Source organism: Hoplias malabaricus, chromosome 7 (assembly GCF_029633855.1).
Source record: "Hoplias malabaricus isolate fHopMal1 chromosome 7, fHopMal1.hap1, whole genome shotgun sequence".
Classification (NCBI taxonomy): domain Eukaryota; kingdom Metazoa; phylum Chordata; class Actinopteri; order Characiformes; family Erythrinidae; genus Hoplias; species Hoplias malabaricus.
In genome coordinates, this window is record NC_089806.1 from 4,782,725 (window position 1) to 4,803,314 (window position 20,590).

The following is a 20,590-nucleotide window of genomic DNA, read 5'->3' on the forward strand; positions in this document are numbered from 1 at the left end:
TTTAACTTTCAGGAGAGAGAGAGAGAGAGAGAGAGAGAGAGAGAGAGAGAGAGAGAGAGAGAGAGAGAGAGAGAGAGAGAGAGAAGAGACAAAGAGAGGACTCAGAGAGAGGAGGAAGTGAGGAAGGAAAAACAAGGCGACTCAGCAAGGAGGGGAAAGTGTAAATAGAGAGAAAGAGAAAATAAACAGACAGAGGGAGGGAGCAGAGAGAGAGAGAGAGAGAGAGAGAGAGAGAGAGAGAGAGAGATGAGGATTCAGGGGAGAGAAAGAAAGAGAGAGAGATGGAGAGGAAAAGTAAGTGAGTGAGAGAAAGGGGGAGGAGTGAGGAGAGGACACAGAGAGAAAAATGTAGGGGAAAGAGAGTAAGTGAGAAAGAGAATAAGAGAGAGAGAGGGGGGGGGGGAGGAGCCAGGGGAGGAGAGAGAGAGAGAGAGAGAGAGAGAGAGAGAAGGGGGCGGAGCCTCAGCAGACTTTTCTCTCTCGCTGCTCTGTCGGCCGTTGTTGGAGCGCGATGGCTTTGAGAAGAGCGTCCGGACGCAGAGAGAGAGGGAGTGAAAACGGAGGAAAAGAACTGCTTCCTCTATCCTAACACGGGACTGAGGAGAAGAGAGAGAGCAATAGAACTGCCCTGGGGCTAAAAGGAGGGGGCAGAAAGGATGGTATTTGGGGGCAGGTTTGCTGCGGGTGAGGAGTTCCACACTTGAATAACTGGAATAACTCTACTGCAATGGAGGAGCGGAGGAGTGCATGAGGAACGGAGGGAACAGAGCACAGGAGGATCAAGGAGGACGGGGCAGAATGGACAGACACGGGGGTAAAAAGGTAAGAGGGGCACTTTCTGTTGCTGAGGATAATTTTGCAAGGTTTGCAGTGCATTTCTTTGAGGAAAGACATTGAGTTGTGCGTTGTACTGTAATAACTATGTACTTACACAATAATTACAATGTAGTTATCGCCTGTGTATGTCCCTTGTGTGTTGGGGATTACAGTATTGCAGCTTATGCATCTTAAAACTCGCATTATTTAACTGCAGTTATTACATGTGTTATAACGGTATAGTTAGAACAATCTTGTTAACGTGTAATAACATGCCTATCTACATTGTTTAATGTAATTACTTAATTAACATGTAGATTCCGATCATTTTTACCACAGGAATTCAACAACAGCCACATATTCGTTAGCATTAATTACTACATATTTGTATGCATGTTATTCATGTGTAATTATGCAGTTATTACATATTACAATAGGCTGAATGTAAAATAGGACGCAGAAAGCAAAGGACTCCGCATTTCCACCTCAAACAAAGCTGGATTCAACTTTCTTTGCCTCGCAGATGTGATGCAGTTCCTCTGTGGCCACTGGGGGGCGCACTCACCTCTCAGATTCAGTTCAGAGCTTCAGTCTTTTCACATTCCCACATCAAGTTTGATGACAAACACAAAGCTGGGAGTTCTCTCTTTATACATTTACAGACCCCAGAGACCCACGGCTGCTGTTATCTGTGTAAAGCCGTGTCTAACTGTCCGTCACCTGATAGAAAAACCTCGTATCTCCATCCATCTGCAGGCAGCAGTAGTCTGTCAACGTTTCACACGTCGGTGGAAAATAGACTGGGATTAAACGGTTTGAGACTTCTTCTCACAGCTGGAGTTAATTACATTTCTATATTTACGTCGTTAGGACTGGAGCGGTTAATGAAGCTGTGACACTTTAAAGGTCAGTGAAGGTGAGAATAAAACATTTAATAAACAACGATGACAACGACAACAAAGAAGGAGGAAACTAAAAGATCAAAAGTTCTGTTTTTAGGTCAAACCTTTTACACATGAATTTAACCAAATAATTAAATGAGAAGAGGAGAATGATGCAGTGATAGAGAGAATTTAGGATAAAAAATAATAATAATGAGGATAATAAAATAATATGAGTCTAGAACACAGAGCATTAGTGTCTAGAACACAGAGCATTAGTGTCTAGAACACACAGCCTCTAGAACACAGTCTAGAACACAGAGCATTAGAGACTAGAACACACAGCCTCGGCGTCTAGAGCACAGAGCATTAGTGTCTAGAACACAGAGCATTAGTGTCTAGAACACACAGCCTCTAGAACACAGTCTAGAACACAGAGCATTAGTGTCTAGAACACAGAGCATTAGTGTCTAGAACACACAGCCTCTAGAACACAGTCTAGAGCACAGAGCATTAGTGTCTAGAACACACAGCCTCTAGAACACAGTCTAGAACACAGAGCATTAGAGTCTACAACACACAGCCTCGGCGACTAGAACACAGAGCATTAGAGTCTAGAACACAAAGCCTTGGTGTCTAGAACATAGAGCATTAGAGTCTAGAACACACAGCTTCAGCGTCTAGAACACAGAGCATTAGTGTCTAGAACACACAGTCTCGGCGAGCATCTAGAACAAAGAGCATTAGAGTCTAGAACACACAGCCTCTAGAACACAGTCTAGAACACAGAGCATTAGAGACTAGAACACACAGCCTCAGCGTCTAGAACACAGAGCATTAGAGTCTAGAACACACAGCCTCTAGAACACAGTCTACAACACAGAGCATTAGAGTCTAGAACACACAGCCTCGGTGTCTAGAACACACAGCCTCGGCGTCTAGAACACAGAGCATTAGAGTCTAGAACACACAGCCTCGGCGTCTAGAACACAGAGCATTAGAGACTAGAACACACATCCTTAGTGTCTAGAACACAGTGTTCTTTTATTCTCCACAGTTGTATAATGAAAGATTACAGAGATCCCCCTCTCCTTCTGGAGAAGAGAATGTAATGAACCTTTAGGAACACAACTGGACTCTAACACCACTGCTGTATCTTTAAAGATACACTACACTGTTTATAGCTTTAAAGATACACTACACTGTCTGTACCTTTAAAGATACACTACACTGTTTATAGCTTTAAAGATACACTACACTGTCTGTACCTTTAAAGATACACTACACTGTTTATAGCTTTAAAGATACACTACACTGTTTATAGCTTTAAAGATACACTACACTGTTTGTACCTTTAGAGACACACTACACTGTTTGTAGCTTTAAAGATACACCTCACTGTTTGTAGCTTTAAAGATACACTACACTGTTTGTACCTTTAGAGACACACTACACTGTTTGTAGCTTTAAAGATACACTACACTGTTTGTAGCTTTAAAGATACACTACACTGTTTGTAGCTTTAAAGATACGCTACACTGTTTGTAGCTTTAAAGATACACTACACTGTCTGTACCTTTAAAGATACACTACACTGTTTGTAGCTTTAAAGAAACACTACACTGTTTGTACCTTTAAAGATACACTACACTGTTTGTAGCTTTAAAGATACACTACACTGTTTGTACCTTTAAAGATACACTACACTGTTTGTACCTTTAAAGATACACTACACTGTCTGTACCTTTAAAGATACACTACACTGTCTGTAGCTTTAAAGAAACACTACACTGTCTGTACCTTTAAAGATACACTACACTGTCTGTAGCTTTAAATAAACACTACACTGTTTGTACCTTTAAAGATACACTACACTGTCTGTACCTTTAAAGATACACTACACTGTTTGTAGCTTTAAAGAAACACTACACTGTTTGTACCTTTAAAGATACACTACACTGTTTGTAGCTTTAAAAATACACTACACTGTTTGTACCTTTAAAGATACACTACACTGTTTGTACCTTTAAAGATACACTACACTGTTTGTAGCTTTAAAGATACACTACACTGTTTGTAGCTTTAAAGATACACTACATGGTCTGTGCCTTTAAAGATACACTACACTGTTTGTACCTTTAAAGATACACTACACTGTTTGTACCTTTGAAGATACACTACACTGTTTGTACCTTTAAAGATACACTACACTGTTTGTACCTTTAAAGATACACTACACTGTTTGTAGCTTTAAAGATACACTACACTGTTTGTAGCTTTAAAAATACACTACACTGTTTGTACCTTTAAAAATACACTACACTGTTTGTAGCTTTAAAGATACACTACACTGTTTGTACTTTTAAAGATACACTACACTGTTTGTACTTTTAAAGATACACTACACTGTTTGTAGCTTTAAAGATACACTACACTGTTTGTAGCTTTAAAAATACACTACACTGTTTGTACCTTTAAAAATACACTACACTGTTTGTAGCTTTAAAGATACACTACACTGTTTGTACTTTTAAAGATACACTACACTGTTTGTAGCTTTAAAAATACACTACACTGTTTGTAGCTTTAAAGATACACTACACTGTTTGTACTTTTAAAGATACACTACACTGTTTGTAGCTTTAAAAATACACTACACTGTTTGTAGCTTTAAAGATACACTACACTGTTTGTACTTTTAAAGATACACTACACTGTTTGTAGCTTTAAAAATACACTACACTGTTTGTAGCGTTAGAGACAGTAATGAACCTGCACCTTTATTTTATTTACTCCTTTATTTCTGAGAGTGTAGAGTCCAAAACACACAGGAGCAGAATCTAGAACACAGCACCAGCATCTCAGAGACACACACACACACACACACACACACACACACACACACACACACACACACACACACACAGAGCCTTTGGGGCGTGAAGGTCCTCCACAGTCTCCTGCTGTAAAGCCCACCGCAGTGCTGTCTCCGCTCAGAGCCTGTCCGGACTGTGGGGGACGAGGTCAGGCCAGGACTCGTTTCTCTCAGCTGTGGTGTCTCCTGCTGCTCTTTCCCTGTGGTGGGAATGTCGGGATCATGTATAAACAGTCCAGGAGGATCGGGAATCGAATCTCAATAGTGTTCAGGAGTCCAACAGTTACCACCAGTAATTACACAATAATAACCACAGCTACTACACCACACTCATGCTTATTACACATTAATAACCACAGCTGAAGCAAAACACTACTGCTTATTACACATTAATAACCACAGCTAAAACAAAACACTATTGCTTATTACACATTAATAACCACAGCTAAAGCAAAACACTACTGCTTATTACACAATAATAACCACAGCTACTACAACACACTACTGCTTATTACACATTAATAACCACAGCTACTACAACATACTACTGCTTATTACACATTAATAACCACAGCTAAAGCAAAACACTACTGCTTATTACACATTAATAACCACAGCTACTACAACACACTACTGCTTATTACACATTAATAACCACAGCTACTACAACATACTACTGCTTATTACACATTAATAACCACCACAACATACTACTAAATACACACAAAAAATATCAATTACAAAAATATTAATAAAAAGAAATAAATACATTTCTACAAAATACAAATAAACACAAACATTTGTAATAAAACAAATGCAATAAATGAGGATATCATTTAGAACACGACAAAATGATTATAACAGAATCAACAACATCAACAAGAAAATAATAATTATAATGTAAAAAATAATGTAATAATACAACAATAATAATAATAATAAGAAGAAGAAGAAGAAGGAAAGGGGAAGGAGAAAATCAGAAAGGTCTAGTTTATTTTTAAATCTTGAGCCTTCACACTGACAGCAGGTGGAGGATTGAGGGAGATATTAATTGGGCATTAGGGCTAATAAACTAATGTAAACACTCATACATCTGGAACAGCTGCAGAAACACCGATCACTGCTCTGAGTCTTTAACACCACATTCTGTCTCTCTCTCACACACACACACACACACACACTGGCCCTCCTGAGGACGTGCTCAGAGAGGGGACCGATCACCTTCTCCTAATCACGGGTCTGACTCTGGGTGTGGAGCTGCGGGAGAACAGAGTGTGAGTCTCAGGGTAAAGAGGACGAGTCCTTCTCCTGGGGCGGGGGTTGTATTTCAGCCTCAGGGCGAGGGGGTCTCTGACTCCCCCGAGAGGAGCCGGACGCTGCCTGTGTGTTTACAGTGTGAGGTCAGGAGTAAAAGACCGTCCTACACTGCCCTCTATACAACAGCCACAACATTAAAACCACCTCCGTGTCTCTACCCCCACTCTCTCAGTTCCACGGACTCTGCAGGGGCTCCGTGTTCGTCTGCACTCTCTTGGAGCGGGAGTTAAATTAACCTCCAGGACCCGTCCCTCTCCCAGTCCCTCTGTTCTGGTCTGATTACCCTGCTGTGATATATTTATATATTTACACAGGGGCTATCTATCAATTAAAAAAATGAACTAATTCATAGCACAGTTTGCAGTGATTAGTCGTGATTAATCCCACTGTCCTTTCTCTAGACTGGAGCTTTAAAAGTGGACATAGGATCAACACAATAGGATTATATTTCTCTTACTGGCCTCTTCCTCGTCCAGTACACTGTAAAAAAATCCGTAAAAATTACAGTAAAATACTGGCAGCTGTGTTTGCCAGAATTTCACCGTAAAAAATATCATACATTTTACATTTAAGGACTGTTTTGTTTACAGTACATTTCTGTTAAAAAACAGAAAAAGGAGATATTGCTGAAAGGACACACAGTGATCACCCCAACGCAACCCAAAATCAGTAAGTCTCAAAGAAACTCTGAAAATCACAGAAAATATGGAGAAGCAAAGCATGCTGGGAGCTCCCTAATGAGTCTCAGCTCCTCCCAGACCTTGGACACTTGTACCGCCCCCTAACGGTTTGTGTGTTTAACAGTGAAATAATGTATATTTTACAGTAAAGAGATGTATTTTGGCTGATAAAAGTATTTACGGTATTTCACTGTTACAGACTCCTTTTTAGAGTTTACAGTCATTTACTGTCATGGTTTTACAGTTTTCCACCGTAAAATTCACAGACATTTTTACAGTGTATTTCCTCATGTGACTGGGTGGGAGATACGTTTCTGTGTGATGTGCTTTACTTTATTACAGTGGTTCTCACATTATTCCCCTCCTCAGTTCAAGGGGAGTGTCTGTGCCCCACTTGTGCCATATTTCACCACAAAATACACCTGAGCGTCAGTTTCTCTCTCTCCATCAGTAGCTTAACTTTATAACAGCAGCTACAACATTAACATCGGTGTTCAAACATTCAGAACACTGGCCTAATATTTAAACTGGGGGGTGAAGGACAAATTTACTGAGTCAAAGCCCACCCCACACCCAAAATATTAGCTATAAGCTGTTTCCTGTGAAGGACTGGCGCCCCCTCCAGGGTGTATTCCTGCCTTGCGCCCAATGATTCCAGGTAGACTCTGGACCCACCGCGACCCTGAACTGGAATAGGAGACATCAGTCCACACGCCTCCTCTATAAACACTCTATACACTAGAATAGGAGACATCGGTCCATACACCTCCTCTATAAACACTCTATACACTAGAATAGGAGACATCGGTCCATACACCTCCTCTATAAACACTCTATACACTAGAATAGGAGACATCGGTCCATACACCTCCTCTATAAACACTCTATACACTAGAATAGGAGACATCGGTCCATACACCTCCTCTATAAACACTCTATACACTAGAATAGGAGATATCAGCCCACACGCCTCCTTTTTAAAGACTCTATACACTAGAATAGGAGACATCAGCCCACACGCCTCCTCTATAAACACTCTATACACTAGAATAGGAGATATCAGCCCACACGCCTCCTCTATAAACACTCTATACACTAGAATAGGAGACATCAGTCCATACTCCTCCTCTATAAACACTCTATACACTAGAATAGGAGATATCAGCCCACACGCCTCCTTTATAAACACTCTATACACTAGAATACGAGACATCAGCCCACAGGCCTCCTTTATAAACGCTCTATACACTAGAATAGGAGATATCAGCCCACACACCTCCTTTATAAACGCTCTATACACTAGAATAGGAGACATCAGCCCATACGCCTCCTCTATAAACACTCTATACACTAGAAAAGGAGACATCAGCCCACACACCTCCTCTATAAACACTCTATACACTAGAATAGGAGACATCAGCCCACACACCTCCTTTATAAACGCTCTATACACTAGAATAGAAGACATCAGTCCACACGCCTCCTTTATAAACACTCTATACACTAGAATAGGAGACATCAGCCCACACGCCTCCTCTATAAACACTCTATACACTAGAATAGGAGACATCAGCCCACACACCTCCTTTATAAACGCTCTATACACTAGAATAGGAGACATCAGCCCACACGCCTCCTCTATAAACGCTCTATACACTAGAATAGAAGACATCAGTCCACACGCCTCCTCTATAAACACTCTATACACTAGAATAGAAGACATCAGTCCACACGCCTCCTTTATAAATGCTCTATACACTGGAATAGGAGACATCAGAGGTATGAGTGGCAGCTGTGCAGTGTGTAGTTGTGGTTGTATAAACACAGAGTGTTAAGGGTGTAAACAGGAACTGAAGCAGTGATGTGTTTCCTGATAAACGTCTCTCAGTAACTGAAGTAGGACACCGTTCATGTGAGTGTTTCAGGAGAAATCACGGCTCTGATGGAGGGATAAAAGCAGACAGGAGCAGGGGGCAGGAAGGGCTTGGCTGGGGACTGAATTGGTTTAAGAGCCCTTTGGGACCTGAGTTTCACTGCATTTCATATTTAATCCTGTACCTCACCGCTCCACTCACCGTGCTGACACCATCAGATCTGAGGGTTACTGTGGATCTGTCTGAGGAAAGGAGCATTCCCAGGATTTGTTCGTTATCGTTTGTGTTTAGCTTCCTCCTACGACAGAATCAAAGAGCCTCATACTGATGTATTTAAATATATTTATATATGCTCCTGTTTCATCTCCTTCATTACACAGTTCCTCCTCTTCTGAGCCACAAGCTTCACTGCAGTGTTCATTTTCTTCATTAAATCCTGTGTCTGATGCTAAAGGGCTCCTCCACACTTTTATTCAGCAAATTAAGAGATTTGAATTCAAAAGTCACCAGAAATACAATGAGATACTGTAATAAAGCAGCATTTCTCAAAGTGTGGGGCACGACCCACTAGTTACAGCAGGTGTAGTGGAGAGAAATGAAGAAATTATTTTATTAATGTCTTTTCAATGATGCTTACTCAGTAAAAAGCACCCACTCACAGTGGATTCATTAATAGCCCTTAAACACAATAAAATAACATTAGCGTTTATAGAGGAGGCATGTGGGCTGATGTCTCCTATTCTAGTGTATAGAGTGTTTATAAAGGAGGTGTATGGGCTGATATCTCCTATTCTAGTGTATAGAGTGTTTATAAAGGAGGTGTATGGGCTGATATCTCCTATTCTAGTGTATAGAGTGTTTATAGAGGAGATGTGTGGGCTGATGTCTCCTATTCTATTGTATAGAGTGTTTATAAAGGAGGTGTATGGGCTGATATCTCCTATTCTAGTGTATAGAGTGTTTATAGAGGAGATGTGTGGGCTGATGTCTCCTATTCTAGTGTATAGAGTGTTTATAAAGGAGGTGTATGGGCTGATATCTCCTATTCTAGTGTATAGAGTGGAGTGTTTATAGAGGAGATGTGTGGGCTGATGTCTCCTATTCTAGTGTATAGAGTGTTTATAAAGGAGGTGTGTGGGCTGATGTCTCCTATTCTAGTGTATAGAGTGTTTATAGAGGAGGCCTGTGGGCTGATATCTCCAATTCTAGTGTATAGAGTGTTTATAGAGGAGGAGTGTGGACCGATGTCTCCTATTCTAGTGTATAGAGTGTTTATAGAGGAGGCCTGTGGGCTGATATCTCCTATTCTAGTGTATAGAGTCTTTATAAAGGAAGTGTGTGGGCTGATATCTCCTATTCCAGTGTATAGAGCATTTATTGAGGAGGCCTGTGGGCTGATGTCTCCTATTCTAGTGTATAGAGTGTTTATAAAGGAGGTGTATGGGCTGATATCTCCTATTCTAGTGTATAGAGTGTTTATAGAGGAGATGTGTGGGCTGATGTCTCCTATTCTAGTGTATAGAGTGTTTATAAAGGAGGTGTATGGGCTGATATCTCCTATTCTAGTGTATAGAGTGTTTATAGAGGAGATGTGTGGGCTGATGTCTCCTATTCTAGTGTATAGAGTGTTTATAAAGGAGGTGTATGGGCTGATATCTCCTATTCTAGTGTATAGAGTGTTTATAGAGGAGATGTGTGGGCTGATGTCTCCTATTCTAGTGTATAGAGTGTTTATAAAGGAGGTGTATGGGCTGATATCTCCTATTCTAGTGTATAGAGTGTTTATAAAGGAGGTGTGTGGGCTGATGTCTCCTATTCTAGTGTATAGAGTGTTTATAGAGGAGGCCTGTGGGCTGATATCTCCAATTCTAGTGTATAGAGTGTTTATAGAGGAGGTGTGTGGGCTGATATCTCCTATTCTAGTGTATAGAGTGTTTATAGAGGAGGTGTGTGGACCGATGTCTCCTATTCTAGTGTATAGTGTGTTTATAGAGGAGGCCTGTGGGCTGATATCTCCTATTCTAGTGTATAGAGTGTTTATAAAGGAAGTGTGTGGGCTGATATCTCCTGTTCCAGTGTATAGAGCATTTATTGAGGAGGCCTGTGGGCTGATATCTCCTATTCTAGTGTATAGAGTGTTTATAAAGGAAGTGTGTGGGCTGATATCTCCTATTCTAGTGTATAGAGTGTTTATAGAGGAGGTGTGTGGACTGATATCTCCTATTCTAGTGTGTAAAGTGTTTATAGTGGAGGCGTATTGACTGATGTCTCCTATTCTAGTGTATAGAGTGGTTATAGAGGAGGCGTATTGACTGATATCTCCTATTCTAGTGTATAGAGTGTTTATAGAGGAGACGTGTGGACTGATGTCTCCTATTCTAGTGTATAGAGTGTTTATAAAGGAGGTGTATGGGCTGATGTCTCCTATTCTAGTGTATAGAGTGTTTATAGAGGAGGCGTGTTGGCTGATGTCTCCTATTCTAGTGTATAGAGTGTTTATAAAGGAGGTGTATGGGCTGATGTCTCCTTTTCTAGTGTATAGAGTGTTTATAAAGGAGGCATGTGGGCTGATGTCTCCTATTCTAGTGTATAGAGTGTTTATAGAGGAGGCGTGTTGGCTGATGTCTCCTATTCTAGTGTATAGAGTGTTTATAAAGGAGGTGTATTGGCTGATGTCTCCTATTGTAGTGTATAGAATGTTTATAGAGGAGGCGTGTTGGCTGATGTCTCCTATTCTATTGTATAGAGTGTTTATAAAGGAGGTGTGTGGGCTGATGTCTCCTATTCTAGTGTATAGAGCGTTTATAGAGGAGGAGTGTGGGCTGATATCACCTATTCTAGTGTATAGAGTGTTTATAAAGGAGGTGTGTGGGCTGATGTCTCCTATTCTAGTGTATACAGCGTTTATAAAGGAGGCATGTGGGCTGATGTCTCCTATTCCAGTGTATAGAGTGTTTATAGAGGAGGTGTGTTGGCTGACGTCTCCTATTCTAGTGCATAAAGTGTTTATAAAGGAGGTGTGTGGAATGATGTCTCCTATTCTAGTGTTTAGAGAGTTTATAAAGGAGGTGTGTGGTCTGATATCTCCTATTCTAGTGTGTAGAGCATTTATTGAGGAGGCGTGTGGACCGATGTCTCCTATTCTAGTGTATAGAGTGTTTATAGAGGAGGCCTGTTTGGGCTGATATCTCCTATTCTAGTGTATAGAGTGTTTATAAAGGAGGTGTGTGGGCTGATATCTCCTATTCTAGTGTATAGAGCGTTTATAGAGGAGGAGTGTGGGCTTTGAGATTTGATTGTGTTTAATAAGTATTATTATTACTGTGTAATATAGTGGTGTGGGGGAGGTGTATATTTTCTGTTGTCTCAGTGATCTATGTTTGAATTCCTGTGAATGTAGGATTCCTATGAAGTGCCTCACACTGGGAACTGTCTTAAAGCCACTGTGCCCCACGTCCCTCCCCCGTCCCTCCCACCGTCCTCACTGCTCTCTGTGTGCTTAGTGGTGAATGTGCTCTGAAGCTGTGCAAAGTGAAATGCTGGCTTTTGCCCTTGAGCCTTTTTCTCTGCAGCTGTCTGTAGTGGGCGGGACTTAATTTGTGGTATTGAACATCATGTCTGCCACAGAACCAATCAGAGTTACCTGTAGGTGTATACCCCTCACCTCTGTAAGCACAGTCAGCCTCTGACGCGCGGCTGGGAGTGGGTGAGCATCTCAGGGGGACGGCTGGAATGAAGCAGGGTCTGTGATTTCTCACTGAGGACCTTCCCCTTCAGTGAAGGATGAGTGAGCTTCACAAAATGCCCTGAAACCCTCTCATTTTAACAGCGTCTGCCCACCTGAGGGTTCATTTCAGCCAGCGTTTTGTGGGGGGTGTATTCTACAGATCATTGACTACGGCGTGGTCTCGTACAGTGCAGGGTCATCGTCCAATCCCAGGGTAGACTCAGGGTTCTCCCAGAGGTTCTAGCTCTAGTGCTCCACACTGATGCCACGTTGTTCATGGAGTTCATTTGGGCCAAAGGCTTTACATAAAATAAAGCTAAAGTACAGGTAGAGTATTATTCACTAAAGTTACACCGTGTCAATGGACATTTAAAGGTACAGCTGTGTTCCCTAAAGATCCTCTACAGTCTCTTCTCCTGAAGCAGAGGTGAATATTTATGAATGTCCTTAATATAAATATTTACATCTGATTTAAACTGAGATCTGAATCTTAATCTACGATCCGTAAAGAACATGCTGTGTTTTTGAGGGGACCACCACAGAGGGCTCTAATTCCAGGTGAAATGATGTGCCAAAGAACTACAGCCAATGCTCATTACCCGGTCCTAGAATGAGTCTAATATTCCGTGTCTCCCGCAGGTCTCAGGCTGCAGACGGCCGCTTCTGTGGAATTTTCCCGGATCAGGACCCGGTGCAGAGTGACGATGGCCGGGCTGGACAAGGTTTGGACCGGACCCTCTGACCCATGAGTCCTGCCTGGGCGGGAGTACTTTAGCATGGATGGCTCCAGTCTCAGAAGGTGTTCCCTCTGTCGACTCGGCTGGACGTCTGGGACGGAGGACTAGTTACAGAGGGACTGGCCGTGAGCTGTGATTTACTGTTTGTATTATTCTCTAAAGACCTTCCTCTTCGTCCTCTCCTGGATTAACTTTGTCTTCAGTCAGTGATTTGTGTTCCTCACCGTGTTTCATCTCCTGCTCCGATTTGCCCCACAATGGAGTTCCAGGTGGGATTATGGAATAACGACTGGACCTCGTTTGTGCGGTTTTGGTTTACGGTGCTGCTGAGTTTGCACGTGCAGTTTGGCCCAGTCGCCTCCTGTCCCAAAGAGTGCCGCTGTGACAAGACCTTTGTTTACTGCAACGAGAGGAGTCTGACCTCTGTGCCTCTGGGGGTGCAAGAAGGACACAAAACCCTCTTCCTCCACAACAACCAGATCAACAACGCCGGCTTCCCTCTGGAGCTGCACAACGTGGCGTCCGTGGAGACGGTGGTGTTGTACGGGAACCAGCTGGACGAATTCCCCCTCAACCTTCCGAGGAACGTAAGAGTGCTCCACCTGCAGGAGAACAACATCCAGACTATCTCCAGGGCAGCTCTGGCTCAGTTACCCATGCTGGAGGAGCTCCATCTGGATGACAACTCCATCTCCACCGTAGGGGTGGAGGAAGGGGCTTTCCGGGAAGCTGTCAGTCTCAAGCTGCTTTTCCTCACCAAGAACCACCTGAGCAGCGTCCCCATCGGGTTACCTGTGGATCTGAAGGAGCTGCGACTCGATGAGAACCGCATCGCGGAGATAGAGGAGGAGGCCTTTCAGAATGTGACCCGTTTGCAGCGCCTCCTTCTGGACGGGAACCTCCTGGAGGACCACGGCATTGCTCCAGGGACCTTCCAGAGCTTGGTCAACCTCAGAGAGTTGTCCTTGTCTCGTAACTCCCTGACCGAGCCCCCGCCTCTGCTTCCGGGGGCGTCTCTGGTCAAGCTGAACTTACAGGAGAACCAGATGAAAGACATTCCCGTGGACGCCTTCTCTGGGCTGGCGAACTTGGAGAGACTCGATATCTCCTCTAACTTGCTCCAGACCTTGCCGTCTGGGGTCTTTGAAGGCTTGGGGAGTCTGACGCATCTCATTGTCCGGAACAACCACTGGCTGTGCGACTGCTCCATCAAGTGGGTCGTGGCTTGGCTCAGATCGATATCGTCCTCTCTGAATGTCCGAGGGTTCACTTGCTACAAGCCAGAGAGGGTGCGAGGGATGGTGATCCGGGAACTAACCCCGGAAGCCCTCCAGTGCCCAGCTGGCACAGAAATCCACCCATGGTTCACTACTCAGGTACCCCCATATACATCTCCATCCCCATCTCAGTCCACGCCCAGAACCACCCTACACACCACCTCCTTCTCATTCACAACCCCCTACACAAGCCCCACGCCTCCCGTCCCTCACTTCCCTCCAGGACCCTTCCCTCCCTACGACGACCCCTTGAAGATGTCCTTGTACGTGGTCAACTCCACGTCCATAGACGTCACCTGGGAGTCTTACTTCACCGTCACAGCTTACAAAGTCACCTGGGTCAAGAGGAACCAGCACCTCATGACAGACAGAAGCCAGGAACGGACGGTGCCAGGGGACCTGCGGAGGCTCAGCCTGCACGACCTAGAGCCCAGGTCCATGTACCGGGTTTGCGTCTACGTTCTGGACACCCTTAACAGCTACCGCCCGGGAGAGGACACCATCTGTTCGGAGGTGAGGACCAAGTCTACCTCCAATAAAGCGGTGGAGCCAGAGCAGGCGGCGCAGCAGGACAATACGTCCACGCTCCTGTTGGCCGGGATCATAGGCGGAGTGGTGTTTGTGGTCCTGCTGACCCTCCTCGGCCTCTTCTGCTGGCACATGCACAAGAAGAGCCGCTCGTCCTCGTCCGCCCAGTGGAAGTACAACCGGGGCCGGAGAAAAGACGACTACTGCGAGGCCGGCACTAAAAAGGACAACTCCATCCTGGAGATGACTGAAACCAGCTTTCAGGTCGTCTCCCTCAACAACGAGCAGCTGCTGAAGGGCGACTTCAGGATCCAGCCCATCTACACCCCCAACGGAGGGGTCGGCTACCGAGACTGCCACCACCTCAGTAACAATAGCATGGCGTTCTGCAAAAGCAGCAATGTGCCCTCTGTGGATTTCTGCCACACGTGACGCTGTTGCTGTTTTCACACAGTGTACTTTGACATACTCTGTACAATATGCATATACATATATAAATATAAATATATATATATTTCCAGGTGGAGTCGACATGGTAATTTATACTGTGGACAGTTGTGAGTTCTGATTCTGAATCCTGGATTATTCTTAGTAAACAGGGCCTGGGTTTTGGTCATTTCTTGGGCTGTTGCTGAAGGGTGGTGCAGATCTCATCGTACAATCATGGCCGGGGGCGGGGGCGGGGTTGGGGGTGGGGGGTGGAGTCCGACGCTGGAGTGTGGCTTTTCTTTCTCTTTTGTTTTTCCTTCTTTTCTTAGACCTGCATACACCTCGAACCCCACAGTCTCTGTGTACCCTTTGGTCTGAGTAACGCCCCCTCCTTCACTGAACGGTAGCTAAGACAACACCGCGGTCGGGGAAAGCTAAACACGGCTGATTGGCCTGCAGCAGGGGCTGTTTTTATAAACCATTTTAAAAAAATGGAAAGAAATGAAGTGCACTTTCTGTTTGAGGTCCGCGTCCCCACTCAGGAAATGAGCTTCTGTGAAACCAGAAGGTCCCACTTTCCAACAACTGAACAAACACCCCCTCAGTAACTGAGCCCCTCTCAGATCTACAGGATAGCGCTCGTTTCTCCCTCTGATCAGTGTAAGAGTGATTTATGGACAGCACACGCAGCACCGCTTTGATGGCACTGTTCTTAGACCACTCTGTGTGTCTTTGCTGTAGCTCACTTTATTCAGTGAAAGTGTCTTACATCAAACTCTCCCATGTGACCTGCTTTGGTCAAAACGCCACACGGCTCCAACCCCACAGCAGCATTCTCCCCCTGTCTAAAAACCCGCTTTCAGTTCCTTTAAATGATAATGAGCCGCTCTCTGTTCACCCCGACCCCGAGCGCACAGCAGTGAGGAGCGAGGAGCAGAAGCTCTGGTTTTTAGCCGTTTTCGCTCTGTTCTCTTTCTTCTCCGTTTTTACTCAGTGCTCTTATTTCTCCGCGCTCGTTGTGTCTGTTTTGCTGAGTTTAACCTCGTCTTTGCGCTCTCACATAAACACAGGTCTAGCGCTGTGATTGGACAGACTCAGACGAGGGGGCGGGGCTAACTCTAAAGTCTCTGATCTAGAACGCCTCATTTTATCCCATGTTTTTAGACTTAGAGCACAGAAAACAGACTGAGGGTGGGTCTTGTTTCACAGTGTGTGTGTTGGTGGGCCCCAGTTGCTCTGAAAGATTGGTTTATTTAAATAAAATAAATCCTCTATACTTATGTAAGAATTCATCATCTGCTTGTTGCATAAGACACTTTCACTTTGGATAAAGTCACCACCAAACAATGTTCTAGAAACAACGTGGTCATTCAGCAGCGTTCTTTTACAGACAGCAGTCTGATTATAGACTATTAGAGTCATGGATGAGATCTGTGTTGGAGAAACAGGAGAAACACAGCTGATAACATCGGTAAGATTTGTTTGGATTTGTTGCCACTAGAGGGCAGTTCTCAATCACCCTCAACAATTTCCCAACGGAGGAGGTGGATGAATCAAGTCCGGAACGTGAAAATCCACCTCGGGCTTTGCTTCAGCTGAAACTAGTTTGAGCCACTGCCAAGGCCCACTTTCCCAATCCACGCTTCTAAACCTGCGAGAGGTGTAGTGTTAGGAGTCCTGCCTCAGGACACTGATTGGTGTAGGTGTGGGGGGGGGGGGTGGCTACCCAAGTGGGGAACTGAACCCTACTATATTCAGTGGTTTTATCCCCTGCACTACACACCTACTGCTACATCACTAACTGGATTTGAAGAAGTCCATGTTTCCTCCCTGAACATCTCTTCTTCTGAACATTAGCTCGTTGTAGGCGTCACAAAAGTGTGCACTTTGTTTTAGGGTTTGAGACCTACACTTTGGACAAAGCCCATTTACACAAACAGGCGGACTGAGTCTTTCTCTGTTAGCTGGATAACTAGAGCTGGACTTTAGGAACAGGGTTAACCTTGGGGTTGAGTTATTCAGCTAACTGTGAACTGAAAAGTGCTACCTGTTTGACCCCATTGTGCATGAGTTTAGCACCGGAAATCCAGAGGGAGGCCTGAGAGTCTCACCTTGTGGACGATCCTGAACGTTGGGCTTGGGTTATCTGGCTAACTGCGCTCCCATGGACCGACCCACTGATTCAGTGGGTGTGTGACGCTCCCCGTGCTGCGGTTGGTCTAGAGAGTGTGTGTCGGGGGTGAAGAGTGTGTATACGATGGTCAGGTCAAACCTGAATAGACTCGGCTCTGGTTCCCGTGTCCTAATGAACTTTCCCTAATCATTCCCGAGCATCTGGGACGTAGGCTTGAGCTCTGTATGTAGGTCTCTCTCTCTCTCTCTCTCTCTCTCTCTCTCTCTCTCTCTCTCTCTCTCTCTCTCTGTGTGTGTGTGTGTGTGTGTGTGTGTGTGTGTGTGTGATTGCAAACACTCCACAGGTTCACTTCCATATGCAGCTGTTTATTTTTCATCCCCCTCTCGTTCTCTTTCATTTCAAGAGCCTGTTCCATCAGGCAGCAGGTCACAGACGGAGATGAATTGAGGGCCCCTGTAATCACACACACACACACACACACACAGAAGTGTTCTGAGAGCCAGGCTTTCAGTCGTCATGTAAACAGCAGCGAATGTCAGGTGCTGTGCTGGGGAGCAGTTCTGATCCTGACTCTCTCCAGAGAACAGCGTTCCACCGTTCCAACGTTCCACCGTTCCACAGCCCAGTGCTGGAGAGACACCCCTCTGTCTTACTTTTCTGTCACATTTAAAATGCAGTGATTCAAAGCCCCCCCACCGTCCTCCTGCCTCCACTCAGCCCCGGCTCCTCCGGACCCCGCGTGAGCGTGATTAGTCGACTCTGAGAGCGGCGCCGGTTCCCAGGCCTGGTCAGGAATGCAGCTCTTCTAAAGCGCCGCTCCCCTCAGACTTTATTTGCTTTGACAAGCCTCGAGTCTGAGGGTCCGGTTCAAAAGAAAGCCCCTCGCTCCGTGCCCTCGCTCTTAATCCCGCTCCAAAAAAGGAGGGGACGTGTGCAGGGGGTGTTTTGGGCCGGCGGGATGAAGGGGAAAGGCCGGTGGATGACCGCTGACCACTGGTCATGGATGAAGCCCCAGAGTCCCCCCACCCCCCAAGCTTTGAGCATGAGGCCCTTGGGCTGGACGGCTCCCTCTACTGGTCAGTGGTGTCCTACAAAGGTCACCCAAGTCGTCCCCGAGGGGGGTGTCTGAGTGCACGTGGCCCTGTGTATAAATACCCTGCTGGACAGGCGCTAATGAGTGAGGGACATTAAGCATGGACAGCTGTAGGGACGTAACCATGGAAACCAAGGTCGCATAGCAACCGCCATGAATCGCAAGCTTATTTTGATTAGCCCATTAGCCTCGTTAATTAACCGACTGCAGAAATGTCAAGAGGACGTAAGTGACCTCAACTGACCGTAAATATTTATACACAAATCAGCCACAACATTACAACCACCGCCTTGATTCTACACTCACTGACCATACAGGAGCGCGCTGTGTCTGCCCACATGTTGCTCTGCATACTTAGTTAACCCCGTTCACACTGTACTCCTCAGGAGTGATTCAGGTGATGTGGTGGTGCTGGTGGTGGGGTGTTAGCGTGTGTTGTGCTGGTGAGCTTTTAGCTCTTTACACCGTGTTCCAGAAGGTCATAGCTTTCATACGAGTGAGTCCAGTGTCTCTAATGGTCAGTCAGTCCATTCAGTTAATGGTCAGGGGGTCAGTTTAGCATCCAATGATGCAGACACCAAACCTTTTTAAATTTCTATCTGAAAAATAAACGGAGCGCAGCCCAGAGTCGGGGGGCACTTCAAGGGCGAACTGTAATAGTAGCTATAACTCTTTTTTTTTTGTCTCACACTTTATTGTAAAGGAGTGCATACTGTGGTTCTAGGTGAATCTAGAACCCATAGGAATGGCCTGGGGTCAATTAATCTTCAATAAAAAGTGGATATAGCTTAAAAAATGCCATTCATGTGCTAAAGCCTCAATTACAATGTAACAAAGGGTTCATTATCCTGTTATTAGACATAATTCATATTCATATATTAGGGATTTTCACACTGAACATTGTAGTGAGGAGTTGATAGCCTTTGGCCAGGCCACAGTTCCTGTCAAAAAACACAGATACACCGCTCCCTTTGCCAAAGCTGAGTGATGGTAGATTCATGTGCAGCTGCTTCAGGGCGTCGCACCGTGTCTGAAAATATGATTACAGTGTGAGAGAGGAGACTGGAAACTGGTGTGACCGTGTTTACAATGAATAAGGCAGAATTCACAGTGAGTAGACTCTTTATAGATGTGTTATTAAGGGTTTATAAACATACCACAAGACTGTAATCACACCACAATACGTTTTTCTTTGAAAATGAATTATACTCCACTTTTCTGATGAATGTTGATGGGTCGACTTTCTCCTGGAGTCTGGAATAAGTCTGGATCCCTGAGTTTGGGTTTTTGTTTTTGTTTTTGTTGGGTTTTCCGTGTTTTGGTCGGAGACTGGGTTAACTGGAGGATCCAGAGACGCACACAGGAACCAAAGCCACTGTCTCCTTCTCTGTTTGTTGGTTTGGACATTTTCTCATTCTCATTGTCCCCTGTATGTGCCTTGAAATGAACTCACAATGTAGACCTTGAAACCTTTAATGTTTTTGCACAAAATCTGTAAATAGAGAAATGAAATTTCTTTCTTTTTGGACAAAAATAAAAGAGCTGTTTGTTCTGGATGGTCCCTGATTGTCGCTTTTCCCTTTTGAACAGTTTTTATGAACACCATGTTTGTTTTGCTCTATTAACACCTTCTTAACATGCTATAATTCATTAATAATGCATTAGAAACATGGCTATAGTTATTTATACAGTTTCTCAGAAACGGAAATATTCTGTAATTATGAATGTTATTGTTATAAGACTTTATAAAAACATTTATAACATGTTATAAAGTATTCATAAACCATTAGGGATATGGTTATAAGTAGTGAAATAAGTTCATCACACTATAGTCATGTTCTGCAAATCCTCTTAATATCATTGGTATATGACATTATAAACACTATAATAACAAGTTATAATGCATTAATAAGGGATTTTAAACAAGTCTGTAATAACTATATGGTTATTATATTATGGCTTTTGAACCGATGAGTATGAAAGTTCTATAACTTTCTAATTGTATATAAACTTATAGGACAATAAATAGTTTATAACATGTTATAGTGCTTTACTACCTCATGGTTGTTATTACAGGTTCACCATATTTTTAAAATCATATTGTTATTTGTTTCTGCTGTAAATTGCTGACCATAAATTTTTGTCAACACTTTCTATGAAAAACAACCTTATTTGACTCTATAAACACCTTTATACCATGTTATAATACTCTAATAACACAT

The 20,590-nt window shown here is 44.0% G+C and overlaps 1 protein-coding gene across 1 annotated transcript; it reads left to right on the plus strand.

The window, feature by feature from the left end:
* The first annotated feature begins 551 nt into the window (after positions 1-551).
* On the plus strand, positions 552-15,351 carry flrt2 (fibronectin leucine rich transmembrane protein 2). The gene is made up of 2 exons (XM_066677287.1): positions 552-822; positions 12,810-15,351. Exon 2 carries the CDS (start codon positions 13,165-13,167, stop codon positions 15,142-15,144), a length of 1,980 nt encoding a protein of 659 aa, XP_066533384.1. The 5' UTR covers positions 552-822; positions 12,810-13,164; the 3' UTR covers positions 15,145-15,351.
* The last annotated feature ends 5,239 nt before the right edge of the window (positions 15,352-20,590 follow it).